General features: G+C 49.9%; 1 protein-coding gene across 1 annotated transcript in view; it reads left to right on the top strand.

The window, feature by feature from the left end:
• The first annotated feature begins 3,377 nt into the window (after positions 1-3,377).
• Positions 3,378-25,507, top strand: part of ALDH1A3 (aldehyde dehydrogenase 1 family member A3) — a 38,363-nt gene continuing 16,233 nt past the window's right edge. The window contains exons 1-7 of the mRNA XM_007519693.2: positions 3,378-3,531; positions 9,546-9,650; positions 11,703-11,843; positions 19,300-19,429; positions 20,396-20,457; positions 20,930-21,058; positions 22,690-22,803. Of these exons, the coding sequence (XP_007519755.1) occupies positions 3,433-3,531; positions 9,546-9,650; positions 11,703-11,843; positions 19,300-19,429; positions 20,396-20,457; positions 20,930-21,058; positions 22,690-22,803 (780 nt within the window). The 5' untranslated portion in view covers positions 3,378-3,432. The remainder of the gene's footprint in view (positions 3,532-9,545; positions 9,651-11,702; positions 11,844-19,299; positions 19,430-20,395; positions 20,458-20,929; positions 21,059-22,689; positions 22,804-25,507) is intronic.

The following is a 25,507-nucleotide window of genomic DNA, read 5'->3' as shown; positions in this document are numbered from 1 at the left end:
GTCTTTGTCTCATTTGGAGTTCGCGCCGTGGATGGAACCCAGGAAGTCCTCTGTGAAGGCTGAAATGTGTTGCAAAGTGAATTAGGACTGGGGAAATAGCTCACTTGGGCAGTGTGCTGCCTTACCATGTGTACAACACAGGTTTGAGCCCAACCCTTACTGCATTGAAGAAAGCTTCAGTTTCGTGGCATATATATCTCTCTCTCTGTCTATCCATCTATCTAAAAATACTAAAGTTTAAATTTAAAAAATAGGAACATGGCATTAAGCTGTTTTAGGGAGCTAGGCATCCAGTTTTTATTTTATCTTGGTGTTTTGGTTGTTTGTTCTGTTTTGTTTTTCTTATTTTTCAACATTGGTGCTTTACCACTCCAGACTGACTTTTTCTGAGGGGGGCAGGTGGAGAGAGTTCAGAGCACCACTCTCTTACATGTGCTGCTGGGGTTTGAACTGGGAACCTCAGATATGCAAGCCCTAAAGAGCCCACAAGAGCTTCCATCAATCCAGAAGTCAGGGAACTCTCTCACTTCCTGGAAAGCAAACCACCTATGGGGGGACCTGGATCAGGAAGAATTGGGGGCACTAAGGATTGGCATGCAGGCAACACTCTACAGCGTATAGGAACATCCTGGGCACCCCATCTGGCTTGACTCTGACCCACCCTTCCCCCCTCCCAAAACAATGAATAGCAGGATTTATCTCTTTCCTTTCCCTCTCCCTCCCCTCTCCCTCCCCTCCCCTTCTCTCCCCCCCCCACCTTGTTCTTTCACTCCCTCATATGAAAGAAAGATAAAAAAAAAAAAAAGTTGGGGCTAGACAGAGAGACAGCATAATGGTTCTGCAAAAGACTTTCATGCCCAAGACTCTGCAGTCCCTGGTTTGATCCCTAGCTCCCCACAAGCCAAAGTTGAGAAGTGCTCTAGTCTCTCTTTCCCTCTTCTCTCTTCTCTCTCTCTCTCTCTCTCTCTCATTAAAACAAAACAAAGTATTTTTTTAAAAGGGGAGGACTGGGTTTCTGGTACATGGGTTGCTCAGTGAACCCCCCTCCCAGTTGGCCCACTGTGGGAGAAAATGGTCCCCACTCCTCCCCTGGCCCCTGTGAGGACTTGGGGGGGGGGGGGCTGGGAAACTACAAAAGCCAACTTAGAGGCTCTCTGCTTGCAGGCTGCCTTCATTCTGCTCTGTGCTGCCCGTGACATGGGGGCACGGGACACGTATCCTCATTATAGTGACAAAAGACAGCAAGAGCAATACCTCCCCACACCCAACACCCCCCGACACACACACCCCAATAGATATAATCTTCCCTGAGTGCCTCTACCTTCTTTCTGCTGCCTGGGTGGGGCAAGCCTCCACCTGGCCCTGTGAGCTCAGCTGTAAAGTAGGGTGAAGGACAGCCCTGCCTTCAACCCTCCCGCAGACCAGCCGGACAAGGGGAAGGGGGCAGGGAGCCTGCTGGTCTGGACACATCCACAACCTGCCCCATCCCCCTCCACCCCCGCCCCCCAGGACCTCGTGTCAGTAGGAACACAACTGGCTCCCCAGGCCAGAACACGGGGTGCTCTGGGTGGAAGGTGATAGCTTCTGTCCCTGACTGTGTAGCCCACAAAGTGGCTGAGTCCTTCTGCAGCTGGCAAGCTGTCTTCCCCTGCAGGAACAGGGGAACAAGCCCCCACCCTGTCTGTCTGCAACAGCCAACAGCCGAAGAAGTACTCTACATACACTTTTCTTAAATGCCCCAAAGTTCAGGCAACCAGTGTCCCCAAGACCTTCCGGAGAACTTTCAGCTGAATCCCAGATCCCCTTGCTGTGCTCACCAGCCTTTGGTCTCCGGCAGAGTGAGGGGGTAGGAGAGCACTCATCAGCCCCTGGGATTCTGGGGTCAAGTCCCAGCTTTCTGGGACACATACATAGGGACCCCAGGGAGAGCCAGGCCCAGGACAGGGAGCCCAGGTCAAGACTAGCTGAGAGAGGAGTCAGAGTGGCTCTGGTGCCCGGCATCTAGAACCTTCACTGGTGTGCTCAATCCTGACCTATTCAGGGGGAACAGTGGGGGGGGGGGGTGGCTGTGCAGAGTGATGGCAGTGTGAAAGAGGAAAGGAGGAAGAGGAGGGTCTAGTGAAGGGGTGGCCAAAGCATACTCCATCCAGGAAGCTACCAGTAGCATTGAAGAACAGGAGAGGGGTACCATCACCCCCAATCCACGGAAGGAGCCCAGGATAGTCAGTCAGTGCTCTGACCCTTCCATGGACTTTGCAGCCCAAATTCCCTGAGGACTAAAATCCCATCCTTTGTCACGAAGCTGGAGCACCAGGTCACTGCTGAGAAGCCTGAGGAATGACAGGCAGGAAAAGTCCCTTCTGTGTCCCAGCTGGGACCAGCAACTGGCCTCTTGTACCTCTGGGCTATTAAGAGCACACTTAAGAGGCAAGAGTTTAGTCTCTGAAAACTTTCCCAAAGGGCCTGGGTGGTGTTGCACCCTGTTGAGCACACACGTTCATGAGCAAGGACGGGGTTCAAGTCCCCTACCTGCAGGGGGGAAGCTTCACAAGCAGTGAAGCCATGCTGCAAGTCTCTTGTCTCTCTCCCTATCTATTCCCCTCCCCCATCATTTCAGTTTCTCTCTTTCAAAAAGGAGAAAGAAAGAAAAGAAAAGGAGAAAGAAATAAGAAGGGAGGGAAGGAGGCAGGAAAGGGAATGAAAGTGGGAGAGAAGAAGGGAGGGAGGCAAAGTGCCAGGTGGTGGTGCACTGGATTGGATACATACAGTAGCATGCTCAAGGACTCGGGTTCAAGCCCCTGTTCCTCACCTGCAGGGAGGAAGGAAGCTTCACATGTGGTGAAGCGGGGCTGTAGGTGTCTCTGTATCTCTCTCCTCTATCAACTTTTCTTCTCTCAATGTCTCTCTGTGTCTATCCAAAATGAAGAATGAAAGAGAGAAATGGAAAGAGGAAACTTTGCCGAAAGTCCTCAGCTTTTCCTCCGTTGTGTTCGAATGGAGGTGGAATCCCAGCATTTTTTGAAATAAAATATAAATAAATAGAAATAAAATTGGGGATGGAGTCAGAGGAGGTGAGAGGCCTGACTCCCGGTCGCTGCGCCCTGCCTTGCCCCTGGGAGGTGGGGCGCCTCTTCGCTCGCTCGGACAGGGAGGACAAGGCAGGTGGGAGCGCCCCCAGCCCCCACCACGCTCCAGAGTCGGGCTGGGGGCACAGGTGCGCGGGCGAGCCTCCAGGGCGCACCCCCCGCCTCCGGGGACTTCCGGGGATCCGGGCGGGGGCTCCCGGGGCGGGGCGGGGGCGGGGAGAGGGGCGGGGCGTCCTCGCTGCAACCAATGAGCGCGTGCGGCAGGCGGACCGGCCACATAAAGCGCGGAGGAGCTGTCACCCCGAGGCTGCACCCGGCCAGGCGGCGCCGCTCGTGCTCCGGAGCCATGGCCGCGGCCAACGGGGCGCTGGAGCACGGGCACCCCGACGGGAAGTCGCCCGCCCTGCCGCGCCCCGTACGCGACCTGGAGGTCAAGTTCACCAAGGTGAGGTGGCGTCCCCTGAACCCTCTCCCCGACGGCGCGGACTGTGGGGACCTCCCCTGCACCCCGGGTGCCAGCGCGAGCTATGGGGACTCTCCCCTCCTGCACCCTTGGGTGCCGGCGGCTGCTGCGCGCCCTGGACTGAGCTCGCCAGGCGCTCCTGCTCCTCCAGCTTCCAGAAGCATCTCCAGGCTCGGAGCATCCCGGACGGGAAGCCACGTCCTGGGTGCGCTGGCAGTGCTCCCCGAGGTCCGAACTCCTCCAAGCCTCAACAGGGCGAGGGCAGCCGGGGTGCAGGGGCGCAGGTCCCCGTAACCGGGGACCCCAGGCTGGGAAGGCCAGGAGAGTCAGAGCCGGCCTTCGAGCTCTCCCCAAGCTTGCTTTGGGTTGCAGGGAGAGAAACGCTGTGCATCTGCTATGCTTAGCTTGTGTTGTGCCTGGGTTCCCAAGTTGTTTGTTTGTTTGTTTGTTTGTTTGAGGGGGGAGACAACTGGCGGGCACTCTGATAACCTGGTCCTGGAGCCCAGAGGCCCTGATGCCAACCAAAAAGAAAAATGTGTCCTTAAGATCTCAGATCTGGACTTGCCGACGACACTTGGGATACCTAGGTGGCACCAAACTTTGAGCCTTTTGGTGCTGCAAGTGTGGAGGCTGAAGCATTGGCAGTTGGGCACAGCGCTGAGATAACCTGCCCAGGGCAGAAAGGAAGGTGGCGAGAGCTTGAACCCTGGCCAGTCAGGGCTGGGAAGCCAAGGCCAACCGGGACCAAGGGAATGAAGTTGGGAGGGCTAGGGAGTTGAAAGTCTTGGATTGGGAGCACTTCCGAGGCTCCATGGGGAGAGCCAGGCACCTCTGGCTAAACTTCGTCATGGCTGTATTTCCTCTTATGCCAGCCTCTGAGCCATGGCCCCCAACCCCAGCTGACACAGTGCTTAGAAAACCCCATGAGTCCTGTTAACTTTCAGAAGTAGCAATTATTATGCCTCTCTGATGGTTTCCATCAAGGGGTACCATCTGCAGCCCACTCTGTATGGCCTTCCGATCCCAGTGCCTTGGCACTTCTGGGCGTTTTCTAAACGAGCCCTCTGGTCACATGGCGTTGCAGTGAAATGTCCTCAGAGAGTTCTGTCATGGGCCCAGACATGGGGTGAGGCTGGAGTTTGTTCCTTGTCCATCCCCTTGGTGGTTTTGACATCAGAGAGCAAATTCTGGGAGCAGCACGCAGAGTGCCCACATTTTTTAGACCCCACAATTGTTTGTTGTCTGGCTGTTGCTGGTGGTGGCAGTGGTGTTTTATGGCTTTATACTGTCATTTTTTTAATGATATAGAAATATTATATCTAGTTGTCTTTTTGCCTTTAAACAAACAAACTCTATAGAGTCCTATCAAAGCAATGTAGCCTCTCAGAGAAAGTTCCCTGTTTCTCTGCAATTCTTGGGGACCCTGTTTAAGTGCAAAGGCAACTCTTACAGAGCACGGTCTGCTCAGAACCACGGGAAACACTGTTGTCTGCTTTTTCCCAGAGCACTGGAACTGGGTGTAATAGTTTAGATTTCAGTTAAGAAAGAGGAGGTCAGAACCTGAACTGGAATTGGCTTATTGCACTGAAGTAAAAGACTTGGGGGGGAGGGGGGAGAAGAAGAATACAGGTCCAAGAAGGATGACAGAGGACCTAGTGGGGGTTGGATTGTTATATGGAAAACTGGGAAATGTGATGCATGTACAAACTATTGTATTTACTTTTGAATGTAAAACATTAATTCCCCAATAAAGAAATTAAAAAAAAAGAAAGAGGAGGTAAAGGAACCCCCACTTTCTGAGAGTCAGAGACCTTGAAGGTGCCTCCAAATATCTGTCAACAGGCCATGATGGCCTCCCAGAGCAAGCCATACCCTCCTCACCTGTGAGGGACCACACTGTCACCTCCCTGGTCCCTGTCCTGAGCCCATACCCTACAATGGTGGGACCCAGGCCACCCATAGGGCTGTGGCAATGGCTGGCATCCACAGCCAGGTGAACACTTCTCAGGGAGCCTCTGGTGGGAGAGGTGGCCCAGAGGACCCAGGAGGGGAGCTGGGGAACAGGGGGCCAGGTGGGGCAGTCTGGAGAGAGGGTGACCACACAGAGTGTGTGGGTCTGGAACATCTTTTATTTTTCCCAGACTCACAGTGCCTCCTTTTAATATTGGAGTTCAGGTTGGGGTAGGGGCAGGGGGGCTTTCCAGTTACTCACAGGATACATCCAGTTTCCAGAAGGATGTCTTTAGCCCAGACTCTTTCCTTTGCTCTTATATCAGAACCTGGGGCCCTCCTGGGTAACTCTGGCAAGAACCCCGCCACCCCTACACCTCACTCGCGGGTCCAGTCAGAAGATAGAAAGATTCCTTTCACTTCAGGGAGCCTCTTCTAATCCTTATGAGATTGCTCCCAGTAGCAGAGTGAATTTTAAGCTTTCTGGTTTGTTAAAATCAGGAGATTTTTGTGTTATAAAGAGTAAAGGCCCTCAAGTAGGCTTCTTTGGACTTCAGCCGAGGCCCAGTGGAAGTTGCTGGAAATGGCGCCAGGAGAACAGACTGTCATCAGCGCCACCTTTGCTCCCTCCGCCCTGGGCACCAGCCTCCTCACAACAGCTGTGCTCTCCCAGGCAGACTGCAGGTCACCCTGTCCCTTCAGTGTGACATGGGCCCTGTCTCCAGCTCCCCATCACTTCATTGTCTTCCTTTCCAAGGTTCACTTCATGCCTCTGCCCACAGTGAAGGGAACAGATTCTTCCACCAGTCCTTAAGCCTGATCTGGGATTCAATTTAGGGAAGCCAGCATGATCAATAGGCCATGCTCAGTGCCCCCCCCTTCGGTGTGTGTGTGTGTGTGTGTGTGTGTGTGTGTGTGTGTGTGTGTGTGTGTGTGTTATGTAAACATGTGTGAGTGCACGCTGTCACGCACTCGGTTGGTTTTGTTTTCAGTTGAGAGAAGAATCGACTGTAGAAACCACTGGCGTGATTACGGCATTTAAAAAAAAAAAAAAAAACTATCTCTGCTGAATGAAAAACATGATGAGGAAATACATAGTTCGAAGCAAGAAATCTGAATTGGAGTGTTAGAAAGGGTGACAAATCAATATTATGAGTGACTTGTAGATAGATAGATAGATAGATAGATATAGAGATATATATTTGGGAGAGAGTGGGGGGGGGAGGAAGCCAGTTTGAGGATAACAGACATCTGCCTCTGCCACCAACTGCCCCCTCTGATATCCTCTGCTACCACCTTCTCATCTTCCCTCCCCCTTGGAATCGATACCAGGATGGGTCTGAATCAGCACTTTTCACCCACAGTCTATATTATCTGAGCCGCGAAATTCCATCTGCCCACCCATGGGCCTCCTGTCCTGGTGCCCTCCCTCCTCTCCAGGCCAGCCCAGTTCCTCTCCTGTGCTCAGTGATTTCTCTCTGTTGCTGGGGCCTGGCTCGCTGGATGGCAGGAGGGGATGAGTGGATTCGGTTTCAGCTGGAAGAAGAAACCTGTAATTGTAGCCTGGCCTTGGCCACGACCTTCCCTAGGGGCCTGGCCTCACGTGGAAGACACCGAGCTCCTAGAAGCTGCTTGCATGCATCCCACTGGCAAGTTCTGAGCTTAGAAATGAAAGACAGGGTGGTCCGGGAGGTGGTACAGTGATAAAGCTTTGGACTCTGAAGCATGGGGTCCTGAGTTCAATCCCCAGCAGCACATGTGCCAGAGTGATGTCTGGTTCTTTCTCTCTCCTCCTGTCTTTCTCATTAATAAATAAAATCTTAAAAAAAAATGAAATGAAGGACAGGGGCAGGGTAGTAGCACACTCATGGAGCACACACTTACCATGCACAAGAACCCAGGTCCAAGCCACCAGTCCCCACCTGACGGGGGGGAGAAGCTTCATGAACAGTGGAACAGAGCTGTTGGTGCCTCTCTTTACCTCTCCCTCTCTGTCTTTCCCTCCCCTCTCAGTTTGTCTGTCCTACCAAAGAAAATAAGTTTAACAACAACAACAAAAAAAAAGGACAAGTTGCCAACGGGAGCAGAAGACTTTTTTTTTTTGCCTCCAGGGTTATTGCTGGGCTCGGTGCCTGCACCATGAATCCACTGCTCCTGGAGGCCATTTTTTTCCCCTTTTGTTACCCTGGTTGTTTTACCATTGTTGTGGTCATTATTATCTTTGTTATTGATGTCATTGTTGTTGGATAGGACAAAGAGAAATGGAGAGAGGAGGGGAAGACAGAGAGGAGAGAAAGACAGACACCTGCAGACCTGTCTCACTGCCTGTGAAGAGACTCCCCTGCAGGTGGGGAGCCGGGGGCTCCAACCGGGATCCTACCGCCGGTCCTTGTGCTTTTGCGCCACATGCACTTAACCCGCTGCGCCACCCCCCGACCCCCCGGGAGCAGTAGATTCTTCATGCAGGCAGGCACTGAGCCCCCAAAGATAACCCGGGGTGGGGGGGGAAACTGAGCATCACTAGAAGACACCTTGGACCATGTGAATTCTATTTAGTTTTCTCATGGTATCATTTGATTTCTTTAAGCAGTGAGTCTCCCACCCAAAAGGTGTGTGTCTGTGTGTGTGTGTGTGTGTGTGTGTGTGTGTGTGTGTGTGTGTGTGTCTGTGTGTGTGTGGTCACTGGGCTTCACTACTGTAGGCTGACTTTTTCAGTTAGAAAGACAGAGAAAGATAGAAAGACACCAAAGCACTGAGACTTCCGTCAGGATTTTGGGGGCCAGGCTACAAGTGACTTTTCTTTTGATCCTTTCATTCTTCAAATTCTGGATCCACTCAGTTATTTGCCGCATCTGTTGTTGTAGACGGAACATTCTGCAGCCCTGCTAGTTTTCTTTTTCTCTTTGCCACCAGGTTTTTTGTTGGGGCTCTGTGCCTGCACAGCCCTATCATTCCTGAAGGTCATTTTCTTTTTCTTTTCTTTTCTTTTTTTTTTTTTTACAGAGGATGGTAAGAGACAGAGAGAGAGAGGGTGGATGAAGGGTAGAAATAAAGAGTTAGAGAGAATGAGGCACCTGTAACACTGCCTCACCACTCTGGAAGCTTCCTCCCTGCTGGTAGGAACCAGAGGCTTGAACCCACGTCCTTACCCTTGGAAATCTGTGCCCTCTACCAGATGTACTACCACCTGTCCCCAGTCCTGTTCTTTTCATTCTATCTCTGAGTTTTTAAGCAGCCCAGCTTGAAAATATAGATTTTCAAAAAGTGTGTGTGTGTGTGTGTGTGTGTGTGTGTGTGTTTGAAGACTAACAAGTTAGAGTGAGATCTTTGTAAGAATTAGGTTTCTTGGGAGCTGGGCAGTAGCACAACGGATTAAGCACACATGACACAAAGTGCAAGGACCAGCATAAGGATGGATCCTGGTTCGAGCCCCCAGCTCCCTACCTGCAGGGGGGTTGCTTCACAGGCAGTGAAGCAGGTCTGCAGGTGTCTTTCTCTCTATCTTCCCCTCCTCTCTCCATTTTTCTCTGTCCTATCCAACAGCAACAACAACAATGATAAACAACAAGGTCAACAAAAGGGAAAAAATAGCCTCCAGGAGCAGTGGACTTGTGAGCACCAGAGATAACCCTGGAGGCAAAAAAAAAAGAATTAGGTTTCTTGGGAATCTCCTACGGGTGAGGGTGGGCAGATGTGCCCTCACAGCTGACATAACCCCCAGGAGAAGACCAGTTTGACATTTTAGATAAACCCATGGAATTTTCCTCCAAGTTCTACTAAGGTCTCTGATATACCTTACACCCCTGATTTAGCCAGCACATTCAGCTGCCTTTGCAGAAAGCACAATCTTGTTTGTTTTTTTTTTTTTTAAAAAAAAAAAAAAAAAAAAAAAGGAGAGACTTCTTCAGAAACAGTTCAATAGGACTTCCTTTTTTTTGGGGGGGTGGGGGCATGGGGAGAGACAAGACGTTACTTAAGATCCTCAGCATGCTGGAATCCTGATTTTGATTTTCGCCTAACGTACTCCGACTTCCTCTCCCGGCTAGATATTCATCAACAACGAGTGGCATGAGTCCAAGAGTGGAAAGAAGTTTGCCACGTACAGTCCATCGACGCTGGAGAAAATATGCGAAGTGGAAGAAGGAGATAAGGTAGGTACTTCTCCCTCCTCCACCACCACCAACCCCCAGCTCACCCACCAGCAATTGAATTACAGATAAGCGAAAGAGAAGGAAGTGGTTTGGCTCAGAGTTAATGCCGCCCCGGCCCACTCTCAGCCCCAGTCCTGGGCTTCCCGTTTCTCAGCCAAATGGTCCAGGCTGGGATCAATTAGGGACAGGCCTCAGCAGAGAGCCACACACCTTTGATAGATGGCTCTTCCTCCCTGAGGATGACCTCAGCTGTCTGTCTCTCCAGGAGGCCAGAGGTAAAGGGTTGTATCAATTATTTCCAACTTAGAGGCATTTTCCAGAAAGCATTTCCGCCTGATGTTTTTCACCAAATCAACGTTCTGGCAGGAGATATTGCAAAAAAAAAAAAAAAGATAATAGACTGGAGGGGGAAAAAGAGACAGGTTCACTGAGATAATTATGTCATACTATATCCAGATTTCTCTCTACCAGAGACTGAACTTGGCCATGTAAAAGCAGCCACCTTGACAGGTCTATGGAATAGTGCGGGCAGGGCACAGGACTGTCGAGATAGCTCACCAAGAGGTGCACCTGCTTTGTAAAGTCTGCACATTACAGTGTACAAGGACCTGGGTTCAAGACCCCAGCCCCACCTGCAGGAGGGAAGCTTCACCAGTGGTGAAGCAGTGTTGCAGGTGTCTTTTTTAAATTTTCTTTTTCCTTTTTTTAAAATATTTATTTATTTATTCCCTTTTTGTTGCCCTTGTTGTTACTGTTGTAGTTATTGTTGTTGTTATTGATGTCGTCATTGTTGGATAGGACAGAAAGAAATGGAGAGAGGAGGGGAAGACAGAGGGGGAGAGAAAGATAGACGCCTGCAGACCCGCTTCATGGCTTGTGAAGCGACTCCCCTGCAAGTGGGGAGCCAGTGGCTTGAACTGCGATCCTAACACCGGTCCTTGTGCTTCACACCACATGCGCTTAACCTGCTGCGCTACCGCCCGACTCCCTTGAAGGTGTCTTTTTAACCTCTCCCTCTCTATCTTCCCCTTCCCTCTCAATTTCTCTGTATCTCTATCAAATTAAATAAATAAATAAATAAATAAATAAATAAATAATATTCTTAAAATTATCCTGTCTTAAATCCTAATGAGAAAAAGGTGACTTCAACCTGGGGTGGGGGTAGTGCAGTGGATGAAATGTTGGACTCTCAAGCATGAAGTCCCAGCCTCAATCCCCAACATCACATGTTCTAGACTGAGACTCTGGTTCTTTCTCTTCGTCCCCCATAAATAAATAGAAATCAATCTTGAAGAGCTGATTTTAAAAAAGCAAATATTTCAAGAAAATGAGTCACCGGAAGGAACTCCATGGTTTCCCAATGCATATAAGCATGTAGGACTTGCACGGTCCTGCTGGCTGTAAAGTGCATAGTAGCACTGTCTTAAAAAACAAAATAAAACAAAAAAACAATGCAAGGGCCGGGTGGCACACCTGGTTGAACACACACATTACCATGCTCAAGGACCCAGGTTCAAGCCTCCACTCCCCACCTGTAGAGGGGATGCTTTGCAAGTGGTGAAACAGGGCTGCAAGTGTCTATCTCTCCCTCCTCTCGAAATGTCTGTTTTATATAATGAAAAAAGAAAGAAAATAAAAAATAAAAGGAAAACATGGTCACTGGAAGTGGTGGATTTGTGATGTAGGCACCAAACCCCAGTGATAACTCTGATGGCAAAAGAAAGAAAGCAATAAAAAAAAAGAAAGAAAGAAAGAAAGAGAGAGAGAGAGAGAGAGGGATGGAGGGAAAGGAAGGAAGGAAGGAAAGGTGGAAGGAAGGAAGGAAGGGCGGGAAGAAGGAAGGAAGGAAGGATGGAGAGAAGGAAAGAAGGGGAGAAAGAAAGGTAAGGGCTGAGGAGACACCATAATAGTTATGCAAAAGATTCTCATTCCTGAGGCTCCAAGGTCCCAGGTTCAACCCCCAGCACCACCAGAAGCCAGAACTGAGCAGTGCTCTGGTTGAAAGATAATAATAAACAAGAAAGTTGATGTCCTGTCTGATCTGGCCCCCAGCCCGACGTGGACAAGGCTGTGGAGGCTGCCCAGGCTGCCTTCCAAAGAGGCTCACCGTGGCGCCGGCTAGAGGCTTTGGGCCGAGGCCGCCTGCTGCACAAGCTGGCAGACCTGGTAGAGCGGGACCGTGCTGTGCTGGCTGTGAGTACCCTGCTGGGCTGGAGGGCTGGGGGGTTGGGGGGCGGGCACTGGGTGCTGAGAGGAGACCCCAGAGCTGGTGCTCAGGGCGTGAATGGCCCTGAATTTGACCCTTCATTTACAAGCCAGGCTTCTTAAGCAAGGAGGCGCCTGGGGGCAATTGAACTTCTTTTTTCCTCAGACTTGAGACATTAAGAACTCCGCTTTACTGGCTGGCAGTAGTGCACCCAGCTGAAGGCACAAGTTACCATGCACAAGGATCTCGGTTCAAGCCCCCTGGCCCCTCCCTGCATGAGGAAACTTTACAATTTGTGGAACAGTGCTATAGGTGTCTCTCCTCTCTGTCACTTCCTCTCTGTTGCTCCCCCTCTTATCAAGAAGAAAGAAAAGAAGTTCTAGGTTGGTGCACCCGGTTGAGCACACATGTTACAATGAATAAGGAGCGAGGTTCAAGCCCCTAGTCCCCACCTGCAGGGGGAAAACTTCTTGAGTGGCGAAGCAGAGCTGCAGGTGTCTGTCTTTCTCCTCCTCTCTCTATCTCCCCCTTCCCTCTCAGGTTCTCTCTGTTTCTATCCAATAAAAAATAATAAAACATTTTAAAAACACACCAAGTTCAAAGGGCACTTATCAGGTGAAATCTGGAGGCAAGCTTGATGGACGAGAGTGGTAAGGGGGTGGGAGGGAACTCAGCAGGTAGAGTGAACATGTTACTGTGTTCAAGGGCTTACGTTCAAGTCCCCGTTCCTCACCTGCAAGGGTGGGATGGTGTGGGGTGGGGGTGGTTCACTTGTGGTGAAGCAGGTCTGCAGGTGTTTCTCGATCTCTCTCCCTCTCTATCTCCCATCCCTCATGGAGGACAGTGTCAGCCAAGCCACAGATCTGGCTTCTGTCCTTGAGTGTGGGTCTGGGGAAGCAGGGATGGAGGCCTCTGGGGCGGGGGAACCCCCTGGGTACAATTCCCTAAGTTCCTGTCCCCCTGGACTCCTGGACTCATCGTGCTCCCTCCCCTCTTTCCCAGATGTGTCTCAGCTTCTCCAGGCTAGATGACTCCCTCTGGGATCAGCTCTGCTCCCCTGGGAGCCAGGGTCCCCGCCTGCAGCCCAGGCCAGCCTGAAGGCCTCAGCAGCCAAACTGGCTCTTTCAAAAACATCCCTGTTCCCCAGCATGAGCTCATCGCTCTGCTATGTCCTGGGACTCATCCTGGTGGCCAGGCAGGCGGGCAGGAGAGAGGAAATGTCCTAGGTGCCCCTCTCCACCTTGCCCTCCAGGGCACCTCAAGGCCACCGCTGTCATCCACAGACTGGACTTCCTCTGCCTAGATGAGGTCCCCAGCCCCCACTCTGGGGGCCAGCCTGGCTCTTGGGGTGCCCATTTGGGTGGTGACACTCTCTTTTCTTTTACCTTTTTTTTTTTATTAGTGACAAGATTGTATGATAAGAGGGGTACAGGTCCCACCACCAGAGTTCCATACCCCACCCCCTCCATCTTTATGGGGTGCAGAAGGTGGAAGGTCTGGCTTCTGTCACTGTGTCTCCACTGGACATGGGTGTTGACAGGTTGATCCATACTCCCAGCCTGTTTCTATATTTCCCTAGTGGGGCAGGGCTCTGGGGAGATGGGGTTCCAGGACTCACTGGTGAGGTCACCTGCCCAGGGAAAAATATAGACCTTAATGTGAAAGTGCACAATAGTCTACAGTGACTCCATTAAGTGCAGCAAGCAAATAGAAAGATCTTAAAAAGACACTATAAAGTATTTAATCAAATATTTTCTACTTAGACTTAGATACCTTCCTCACCTACTTCCTATTTCACTGCCTTCAATCACTCTAAGCCTCACGCTGTCAGACAAAGTAAGGACTACAAAAAGTGGGTGAAAGGGAACAAGACTGGCACTTTCAAATGATGCCCTTTTGGTCACCACCAAGCCACGCCATCATCTAGGGACACACACACACACACATATATATAATTTATTTTCCCTTTTGTTACCCTTGTTTTTTATTGTTGTCGTAGTTATTATTGTTGTTATTGCTGTCGTTGGATAGGACAGAGAGAAATGGAGAGAGGAGGGGAAGACAGAGAGGGGGAGAGAAAGGTAGACACCTGCAGACCTGCTTCACTGCCTGTGAAGCGACTCCCCTGCAGGTGGAGAGCTGGGGGCTCAAACCGGGATCCTTATGTCGGTCCTTGCTGGCACTTCATGCCATGTGCACTTAACCCACTGCCCTACCGCCTGACTCCCAACACTATCTCTCTCTCTCTCTTTTTTTAAGAGGAACTATTTATTTACACAAGCACATAGAATAGCCATTATAACAACTTACACATGTAAAGACACAGGAACTGACACACAAGAACCTTAGGAAAGCTGAGGGGTCCCCCCCAACCCCAAGCCATAGTGCCAAAAGTGGCCCCATCACCTGGGAGAGAGAGAGAGACCCTGAAACTCTCTTTTTAACCCCACTTCTGAGCCCTTCATTTTAAAAAATATTTTATTTATTAAAACGAGAGAGGGGTGGGTGAGAGACACCAGAACATCACTCTGGTATGCGGTATCAAACTTGGGGGTTTCATATTTCCAAGTTCAAGTTCAGTGTTCTGAACTCACAGCACCATCTCCCAGGTCCTGTGCCCTTCATTTTAGACTTGGCACATTGAGAACCCTGGGGAGTCTCTGAGGGCTGTGATATGAGCTGGGGGGGGGGGGGGCGGCTCACCAGGTGTGTTTTCCTCTTCAACTGTTAAAGGAAACCAGTTGGTCTACTTATTTATATCTATTATATTTATGTTTATTATTTTATCCATTTATATCCAGGGCAGCGGGGGCCAGGCTCAAACCTGGGTTGCACATAGAGCAGAGCAGTGTACTATCCAAGTTAGCCTGGGCGGTCCCCATCAGAGCTCTGTCTTGGTCTTGCTGGTTTTGTTTTTTTTTTTGCTATGAATTTTATTATAAGTGATTTAGTACTGATGTACAAAATTATAAGATAAAGGGGTATAATTCCACACTGTTCCTACCACCAGAGATCTGTGTCCCTCCATTGGAAACTGTGGTAGTTCTCCCAAGGTCACAGATCTGGGCTGACTATTATTTCTATAACTTTATTTATATATATTGTTCCCCCCCCTTTTTTTTTTACCTATGGTCCTGCCCTCTCTTCCCACTGTAAATCACACCACCCCAAATATCCTTCCTTTTTTTTTTTCTCTAAGTCCTTCTGGAGTTGGAGTCCAGAGCCCTCTGGTCACCTTCCCTTAACATTTCTCCCCCTCTGGGAGGATGGACCATAATTCTTTACAGGGTGCAGAAGGTGGGAGTTCTGGCTTTTGTTTTTTTTAATGAAGAGTATTCTGTTGAAAGCTCCAGGATCTGATTTGTCTATTTGCTTTGACTGGACAGACTCCATAGCACCAAGCTGGCAAAATCTCTCTTGCTCCACTTAGCACTCTTACCCAAGTCAGCAATAAGAGGCCCATACTGGTAACAGTCAGAATAATGACGACAGTAACAATGGCAGAACCCGCAGGGCGTGGGCACCTCATCTGTGTGATGACTCTCCCATTTCAGAGCGGAAAACACTGAGTCCCAGAGAGAGTGGGTAACCAGGCCCGGGTCCCCCAGCCAGAGGTTTTGGGAAGGGAGGATGCAGAGACCAGGGTGCCCCACCACACTGGACTGCACCCCCCTGCCTCATGTCCCTTCCTTGACCGGAAAAGTGGTGAGAACTGAGGTCTGGTCTACCCACAGCTCAGTTGGTTCCCCCTGCAGGAGCCTGGGGAGCCCTCAGCATAGTTTGCAGGGGGCTAGAGGGCCTCTGGGATCAGCAGTGTCCTGGCCTGGAGCAGAAACATTAGGGGGTCGGGCAGTGGCACATGTGATAGAGCGCACATTACAAGGACCCACGTTCAAGTCCCTGGTCCCCACTTGCACAAGGGCAGGGTGGGAGGCTTCAGGAGCCATGACACACGTTGTATGTGTCTCTTTGTCTCTCTTCTTCTCCCCCTTCCCTTTCGATTTTTCTGTCCTATCACATTAAAAGAATAGAAAGAGGAAGAAGGAAGGAAGGAAGGAAGGAAGGAAGGAAGGAAGGGAGGGAGGGAGGGAGGGAGGGAGGGAGGGAGGAAGGAAGGAAGGAAGGAAGGGAGGGAGGGAGGGAGGAAGGAAGGAAGGAAGGGTGGGTAAAGGCACTGGGAGTCACAATGACCAAACGTGAATTCTCCAGGTGGGACACATCCCGACACTGCCCCCAGCCCTGTGTTCCCCTGTCCCCAGGTAAGGCATGCCTGCACCTGTCCTCTCCCTGAAGGGACAGCAACTATGACTGTGCCATTTGCCTGTGACTGTGGCACTCATGTGGCAGCCCATCATGCCAGTCCTGGGAGGCAGGTGTCACTGTGATGTCCTCCTCTGACAAGGGAGGAAACCGCAAGTGACAGTCTCGGGTACATTTCCCTTCAGGGAAGCAAAACCCCTGAGCCTGCAGTGTGGCCATCCCCAGAACATTCTGGATGCAAATGTCCTAAACACAATGGCCTAAAGAAGGCTTCTTGTGCCAGCTGGGGAGCTCAGGGAATCAACGGGACACCACGAATTCAGCTCCAGCCATGCAGCTAACTTGTAGTTGGATTAGACACCCATCTGCACCCTATAGTGGGCACAGAGGCAGGCAGCTCAGACACAAAGAATTGGGGAGTTGCCTACCAGGGCCCCTCTCCTTGTGTCAGCCATGAAGCCAGGCCTGAGCTGTGTGTCAGGATGCTTCTGGTTGGGGTGGAGGGTGGGTGGTGTCAGTGCTTGGGCTCCACTGGGGCTGCTTGTCTGGGGGACAAAGGGGCCTCACACCCCCGAGCTGGAAATAGCCAAGAATGACTGCCATTGAGGAGCCTGCCGGCCCCACCAAGGGTGCGTCCCCCGGCTTCCGCTGCGGCATCTGCTGGCTGGGTGGGGGTGGGGGTAGGGGTGGGGGAGCTGCTGTGTCTTTGTGCTGGTAGCCATCCCCGTGGGCTAGGTCACAATGGAGGCTGCCCTTTCCTCCCTGTGTTGGGAGAAGGAGGCATCCCAGGAAATCATGGCCTCCAGAGCCCTCCCAGCCCTCACCATCATCCCCAGGAAGTCAGAGAAGTTTCTGGAAGCTCCCCAGCCAGGCCCACACCCACCGGGCCAGGACACAGCTGAGGCAACAGTGCTCCCCACATGGCCAAGTGCTCTCATCTCATGGAGGCCTGCCCAGAGAAGCTTCCATTTAGCCTGGACAGGGCTCCAACCCTGAGCTCCCAGCGTCCTTTTTATTATTATTATTACAGAATTACATGTCAACAGGGGTTTGAGTACACACCATTCCCACCACCAGAGTTCAGAATCTTCAGTCTCCCCACTGCAATCCACCACAGTTCCCCTAAAGTTTTAGACATGGGCCAACTATCTTCTCTACAACTATCTGTCCACATTTATACATAGTTGCCCCTTCTTTCTCTGATTCAATCCTCCCTCTAAGCCACTCATAACATTGTAACTCCCTCCATATGTCCCTCTCCTTTTCCTTCTCTCTCTGTCTGGGTGCTGATGGAGCTGGAGTGCAGAGTCCTCTTATCTTCATCCCATCACTTCTCCCCTGCTGGGAGTCTGGATCAAGGTTGTTTATGGGGAGCAGAAGGTAGGAGGTCTGGCTTCTGTAGCTGCTTCTCTGCCGAGCATGGGTGCTGACAGGTGGATCCATACCCCCAGCCTGTTTCTATCTTTCCCTAATGGGCCAGAGCTCTGGAGATGCGAGGGTCCAGGACACACTGGTGAGGACATTTGCCCAGAGAAGTCCAGGTGGTGTCTGGAGGATGAGTCAAGATGGTTAATGAACAGGAACCAAAACGTAGGATCAGAGCAGATGAAATTATGGATTTTAGGATAGAAGAAAGCTAGGAGAACCATTTTAGGTGTGTTCCTGGGGGCATAGTTTTTGCTTGAGTTTGGTAGCTAGCCTGAGGTTGGATGAGAATATTGTCTGAGAGAATGGTGTCAGAGTGGAGAAAAGGGCTAGAAAGTTGGATTAGGGCAGGGAGTAGCTCCCATTCTTATAAAAAAAAAATCTGTGGCTAAAATGAACTATTTCCCTCTATCCACCTGCTGCAGGGCTCATATGTAAATGCATATTCATATTTAGTGCCAGAGTCTGTGTAGCCTCTAAGTCCCCATTGGTCTGAGCTTACAGCTCAGGGTCACATCTGGGGAACACTGCTGGCTGCACTCATTTCAGGACCAGTCTTTTTCAAGTGGCAGGGCAGGATACCCCCAGCCTCCCTTCGGAGACTGAAGCTATCCCTACCATCATTGCTTCATGGTAGAGCCAAGGTCCTGGGAGGGCCCACAAGATGCTGTTCCTTATGGAAGCAACTAGTGGGACCCTTTAGAGGTCAAGGCCCATCATATGTGCTTGGGAATCCAAGTATTCCTAACTAAGGCCCCAGATCCCAGTGGCCTTTTTAATTTTCTTTTTAACTTCAAATGGAAAGACAGAGAAGAAAAGACACAGACACACACAGACACACACACACACACACACACACACACACTGCTCCAGTGGTAAAGAAGCTTTTCTTGGTGTTGAGCATGGTGCTCTTGTGAGACTCAAACTCAGGTCCTAGTATTTGGGAACTTGTGTGTTCACTGTACCAGCCGAGCCATCTCTTGGCTCCGAATTTCATTTGATTTAATTATTGATTTTACTTTAATTTATTTGCCACCAAGATGATCACTGGGGCTCGGTGCCTGCATAATGAATCCACTGCTCCTGGTGGCCATCCCCCCCCCCCATTTACTATTTTTTCTTTTTGATAGAGATGGAGAGAAATTAAGAAGAAAGAGGGAAGTAGAGAGAGAGAGAGAGTGACACCTGAAGTGCTATTTCACTGCTGCTGGTGAGGATGGGAGGTTTGAACATGGATTCTTGTGCTTGATGACGTGTGTGCTCTTCTGAGTGTGTCACTGCCTAGGTCCTCTGCACTTCTTGTTGAAGATTTACTTATTCAGGATGTGGGAGGTGCCTCACTCAGTAGAGTGCACATTCTACCATGCTCAAGGACCCCAGTTCGAGCCCCAGGCCTCTACATGGAAGCAAAACACCAAAGGGAAGCTCCTAGAGTGGGAACAGAGGTGGAATCATGCAGGCACGAAGCCCCAGTGAAACCTTAGTAGCAAGGCGAAAAGAATAACAAATTAAAATAAACAACAGATCTACTCACTTATGAATGAGAACAAGAGAGCCAGAGAGTCACTCTAGTGTACTCTAGTATGGTGCAAGGCATCAAACTTGAGACTTTGGGCTTGTGAGTCCTATGCTGTGCCATCAGTGACCTCCTGGGCTGCCTAAAAGCCGTCCCTGACACTCTCTTGCCATAGTTCAGAACCCCACTCTGTGCCCCCCCAATCCAACCCTACCCTGATCCTCCCATGGCTTGTCTTGCAGACCCTGGAGACGATGGACACAGGGAAGCCGTTCCTGCATGCCTTCTTCATTGACCTGGAGGGCTGCATCCGGACCCTCAGATACTTCGCGGGATGGGCCGACAAGATCCAGGGCAAAACCATCCCTACAGGCGAGCCACCACCTCTTCCTCCTCCTCTTCCTTTTCCTCTTCTTCCTCCTCTTTCTTTGAAATAGAAGCAAAGAGGCAGAAAGAGAGAATGAAAGAGACCACAGCCAACCCCCAAGTTTCCCTCAGTGCAATAGAGGTCAGGCTTGAACCTGGGTCATAGACACAGCAAGGAAGCACACTATCCAAGTGAGGTATTTCGCCATCCCCCCCCCCACTTTTAATTTGCAAGAAGTCCACCCTCCAGGGACCATGGTAAAGCCAGAGGTGCCTGTATTCAAAGTTCTCACAGGAATCAGCAGTAAGAGCCTATCTTCTGGGGAGTCAGGCAGTAGCACAGCGGGTTAAGCGCACATGGCGCAAAGCACAAGGACCGGCTTAAGGATCCCGGTTCGAGCCCCTGGTTCCCCACCTGCAGGGGAGTCACTTGACAGGCGGTGAAGCAGATCTGCAGGTGTCTATCTTTCTCTCCCCCTCTCTGTCTTCCCCTCCTCTCTCCATTTCTCTCTGTTCTATCCAACACGACGACATCAATAATAACTACAACAATAAAACAAGGGCAACAAAAGGGAATAAATAAATAAATAGTAAAAAAAAAAAGATTTAAAAAAAAGAAAAAGAAATTTGTTAAAAAAAGAAAAGAGCCTATCTTCTGAAAGGGCCAGGAGATAGCTCAGCCAGTAGAAGGCATACTTTGCCATGAGCAAGGACCCAGATTCGAGCCTCCAGCCACCACGTGAAAAGCACAAAGCACCTGCCTGAGGAAGGCTTTACAAGCAGTGGAGCAGTACTGTGGTGTCTCTCCTTCATGGCCTCTCTCTTTCTCTCCACTTCTTTCTCCCCCTCTGTCTCTCACCCTCTATCTAAAAAAGAAAATAAAAACAATAATAATGTCTACCGGGAGTGGTGAAATCCTAAAATTAAAATAAAATCTTTCTTCTTTTCTCTTCCCTGTCACCTCCCTTCCAGATGACAATGTTGTGTGCTTCACCAGGCATGAGCCTGTCGGCGTGTGTGGGGCCATCACTCCCGTAAGTCCCTTTCTCGAGAGATCTCTCCAGCTCTGCTTGCTCTGTAGAGGTCTCTGTAGTCCCCAGAGCTATCTTCTGATTGGCTGTCACCAGTGTTTATTGAGCACAGGACAAGCTTCATGAACAGTGGAGCAGCACTGTGGTGCCTCTCCTCTCTCTGTCTCTTCCACTGTGTCTGAAAAAGAAAGAAAAGAAAAAAAAAGTCACCAGGAATGATGGAGCTGTGCAGGCACTGAGCCCCAGTGACAACCCTGGTACCCCCCAATTTTTTTTTTGCTTCTGTTAGCATCTCCTAAGATGCACTTCAAAGTGAGAAGCAGGAGCGCAGTTCTAACCAAATTCCACTCTTATGCTACCCTCTCTACCCCATGCAAGCGAGACTTCTGTGCACCGGCACTGTAGAGGCCCACCACCCCGGGACCAGGGCAGCAGGGGTGTTCGTACCCCTCAACCTGCCCGTGTTCTGTTGCAGTGGAACTTCCCCCTGCTGATGCTGGTGTGGAAGCTGGCGCCCGCCCTCTGCTGCGGGAACACGGTGGTGCTGAAGCCGGCTGAGCAGACGCCCCTCAGCGCTCTGCACCTGGGCTCACTGATCAAGGAGGTAGGACATCCAGGGGGAAGCAGTCTGTGATCCTGATGATCCTGATAACGTCCATACTACTGAGAACCAGACCAACGCCCACATGAAGCCACCTGGAGCTGGGCCTTGAGTGGCAGCTTCAACCACTCTCAGCCCAGTGGGAAGGGACAAGGTCTTGTTTTCCTTGGCATCTGCAGCGCTTTGGTCTCTGCACTAGAAGCAACTCTGTTCCTCCCACTCGACCATGTGAGAATGCTTCACTCTTATCCAGGGCTTAGACCTATGATTTAGAACCAAGTGTTTCATCTGGAGAGGCTGCATAGAGAATTAAGTAATCCCCAAGGTTCTTTGGGTCCTCCTGCATTTGTGCTGTGAACCACTAGTTCCTACTTTTCTGGAAGGGGTAATCTCATCAACGTCTGCCAAAGGGTAATCTTACCAGCTCACTCACTGCATCCCTTAGAATCTTCTCTTCTCTGTTGACTATGCTTTCCCCTGGGCAGCTCCAGGAAGCAGTGGCCCAAATGGACACCTTCTTCTCAACACACCTGGAGACATATTTAAGGCATCCTATTCTTAGCTCATATGTGACAAGTACCTTTTAAAGAAAGTTGAAGAGAAGTGGGATAGGAGGTCATCTCCTATCATTCGCTTCCCAACTGGGCTAACACAATGGGGCCACACCACCATTTTTGCTTGAATGGAAGGTTGGAGCACAGAATAACTCACCAGTCCCCACTTCCCTCAGACCACTGACACAGAAAAGGATTAAGTCTCATTGTGAGATTTGCAGTTTCTACAACACCACAATTGAAAAAGAACTGTTTGGAAAAACCAAGGGCTTGATTCCTGGGTTCTAGAATCTGATCTTTCTAGAAGATGCGTGTTAGATGAGAGACAGGGCATCCCCATTCATTTGAAGTGTTCTTGTTCCATAAAGAGGCCCTGTATGTATGTACCAACCCTGGTTACAAGTGACCCAGGCCGCCATCTTGCTCCTCTGAGGCAGGCTGTCATCTTGCTCCTCTAGTCTAGGCTGCCATCTTGCTCAGACCACCATCTTGCTCCTCTGAGGCAGGCTGCCATCTTGCTCCTCTAGTCTAGGCTGCCATCTTGCTCAGACCACCATCTTGCTCCTCTGAGGCAGGCTGCCATCTTGCTCCTGTGGTCTAGGCTGCCATATTGCTCAGGCCACCATCTTGCTCCTCTGAGGCAGGCTGCCATCTTGCTCCTGTGGTCTAGGCTGCCATATTGCTCAGGCCACCATCTTAAACCTCTGAGGCAGGTCACCATCTTGCTTAGACCAACATCTCACTCCTCTGGGGCAGGCTGCCATCTTGTTCCTCTGGTCTAGGCTGCCATATTGCTCAGGACACCATCTTAAACCTCTGGGTCAGGTCACCATCTTGCTCAGACCACCATCTCACTCCTCTGGGGCAGGCTGCCATCTTGCTCCTCTGAGACAGGAGTGCCACCTGCACAGTGAAGGATGTACACCCTGCTTCCACGTGGGCCTGGACCTGGAGTGGTTGTAGGACTTGGGAGAAACTTCCTAATGGGGCTGGTCCCTGAGGATGTCAGGTCTCACCCTCAGTCAAGTGCAGATCTGACTCCCCCTCTCTGAACACCCTCTCCATCTCCCTGCCTCCCAGGCTGGATTCCCGCCAGGCGTAGTGAACATCGTGCCAGGATTTGGGCCCACGGTGGGAGCCGCCATTTCTTCTCACCCTCAGATCAGCAAGATCGCTTTCACAGGATCCATAGAGGTAACCCTCCCCGCCTCTCCTCTCTCCTGCCTGCCTGTGAAAGGGGCTGTCACTGCCTGGTTTGAGACCCGGAAACTTCTCCCTGGCAGGACTACACACTCTGGCTTCTGTTCCTTTGAAAAGTGTCCTAGTACATAATGACTGGGTTTTAAAAAGTCACTGATCCAGTTTCCAAACCAAATAAACATCAAATAGCACTTCGAAGCCTTAGAAGAAAAGACGGACAGATAAGATAACCTAAAAATATGAGACATGCAGATGACAAGCAAGATTAAAGAGGGAAATCACAAGCTAAGGGAAAAGCAGCCAGTCTATGCAACTTTCCAAGGGTTAATATCCTTTGTATGTGAAGAGCTTCTAAAGAATCGTTACAATAATAATAATAATAATAATAATAATAATAATAATAATAATAATAATAATAAAGACAAGCCAAATGGCAGGGAAACCTAACTGATTGAAAATGTAGATTCAAATAAAAATCAGGTCATTGGGGAGTCGGGTGGTAGCACAGCGGGTTAAGCGCAGGTGGCGCAAAGCACAAGGACTGGCGGAAGGATCCCAGTTCCAGCCGCTGACTCCCCACCTGCAGGGGAGTCGCTTCACAGGCGGTGAAGCAGGTCTGCAGGTGTCTAGCTTTCTCTCCCCCTCTCTGTCTTCTCCTCTCTCCATTTCTCTCTGTCCTATCCAACAACAATAACAACAACAGGAATAACTACAACAATAAAACAACAAGGACGACAAAAGGGAATAAATAAATATTTTTAAAAGACTATTTAAAAAAAAAATCAGGCCATGATGGACTGGAAAAAGTCAAAGGCTGGTGGAATTGAGGGAAAAAAAAAAAAACCTGCCCTCACTCTTCCTAAGCTGAGGAGCGTGTGATAGTAGCAGTCACACATTTGAGAAGGCAGAAAACTTCGGGAAAGTTCAAAAGTTTCACGCTGAAATGACTTCTTAAAGAAATGTTCTTGAGAGCATACAGCTCTCTATTTACCAGCACATTCTATGTTCCGTGTGATGTCTGATAGCCTTAGAAAAGATCAACAGGAAGTTGGGCGGTAGCGCAGCGGGTTAAGCATACGTGGCGCAAAGCGCAAGGACCCGCATAAGGATCCTGGCTCCAGCCCCCCCCACACACACACACAGGCGGTGAAGCAGGTCTGCAGGTGTCTATCTTTCTCTCCCCCTCTCTGTCTTCCCCTCCTCTCTCCATTTCTCTCTGTCCTATCCAACAACAACAATATCAATAACCACAACAATGTTCAGTAACAAGGGCAACAAAAGGGAAAATAAATAAATATTTTTAAAAATTTTAAAAAAGAACAACAACAACAACAATAAAAAAAGATCTGTTATGGGGACAGGGTGGTGGTGCACCTGGTTGAGCATACATGTTAAAATGTACAAGAACCCCGGTTCAAGCCCCCAGTCCCCACTTGCAGGAAGAAAACTTCACAAGTGGTGAAGCAGGGCTGCAGGTGTCTCTCTCCTTCTCTCTCCTCCCCCTTCCTCTCGATTTCTGACTGTCTCTATCAAATAAATAGAGATAATTAAAAAAGAAGAGCTGTAGTTGAACCCCTAGAAACATAACCAGTAGGAAAGTATATGACTATGCTGTAACCAGGAGGTGGCTAAGGCATAGAGGTTGTGTGTGAGAGTCTGACCTCAGGTACTGCCAGTTGCAGTGTGATGTTCTGGTTATCTTTCTCTATATGGGAAATGAATGAATATTTTAGGTATATAAACCATGTTATTCCATTAGTAGAAGCTCATATATAAGGAAGTAGAAATTGTGTGGATGGATCCTCAAGAAATTCTTTAAAATTATTTATTTATTTATTTATTAACATGAAGAGAGGAAGAGAGAGATTGGGCACATTCTTCTGACACATGTGACACTGGGGCTCAAACTCACAATGTCATATTTATTCATCCAAGGCTCTAGCCACTGTGCCACAGAAATCCTTTCTTTATACCAAAAAATGCCATATATAGAGAGGGGGGGGATTTCAATGAGACACAGAGAGAGAGAAGCCAGATCAGCACTCTGGTCGTAGGGATTGAACCAGGCACCTTAGGTGTGCAAGTCCAATGCTCTACCAGCTGTGGGGCTCAGTCATTTCCCAGATGGTCCCAAGAAATTCTCAAGGTGGCCTCCACTAGGACAGGTCTTGGGATGAAGACCTTTACTTAGGAGAAATAAATAAGCCTGGGGAGACAGCTTGATGGCTGTGCAAAACTGACTTTTTATGCCTGGGGCTTCAAGTTAAGTCCTTAGCACCACCATAAGCCAGAGATGATTATTATTAATAATAGCAATGATGATAATAATAATTAAAATGCTGTAACTCCCTCCTGGTTCTGGTCAGCTAGGACTGAGCCCCACAGCGCTGTTCTCCTCTTTGGCCAGTAGGTGGAGCAGTGTGACAGAAAGGGAGTCAGATTGTCTTGAGGGTCCTGAAAGATGTTTAAAAAGCCCAGAAGGACCAGGCAGAGGTGGGCCTGGTTGAGCACACACATTACAGTGTGCAAGGCTTCAAGCCCCTGGTCCTCACCTACTGGGGGAAAGCTTTGCGAGTGGTGAAGCAGGGCTGCAGGTGTCTCTCTCTGTCTCTCTCCCTCTCTCTCCCCTCTCAGTTTCTCTGTCTCTATCCAATAATAAATAAATTGAATTTGGGAGTCGGGTGGTAGCACAGCGGGT

This window comes from Erinaceus europaeus, unplaced genomic scaffold (assembly GCF_950295315.1).
Source record: "Erinaceus europaeus unplaced genomic scaffold, mEriEur2.1 scaffold_336, whole genome shotgun sequence".
NCBI lineage: Eukaryota > Metazoa > Chordata > Mammalia > Eulipotyphla > Erinaceidae > Erinaceus > Erinaceus europaeus.
This window is presented reverse-complemented; position numbering and strand designations above follow the sequence as displayed.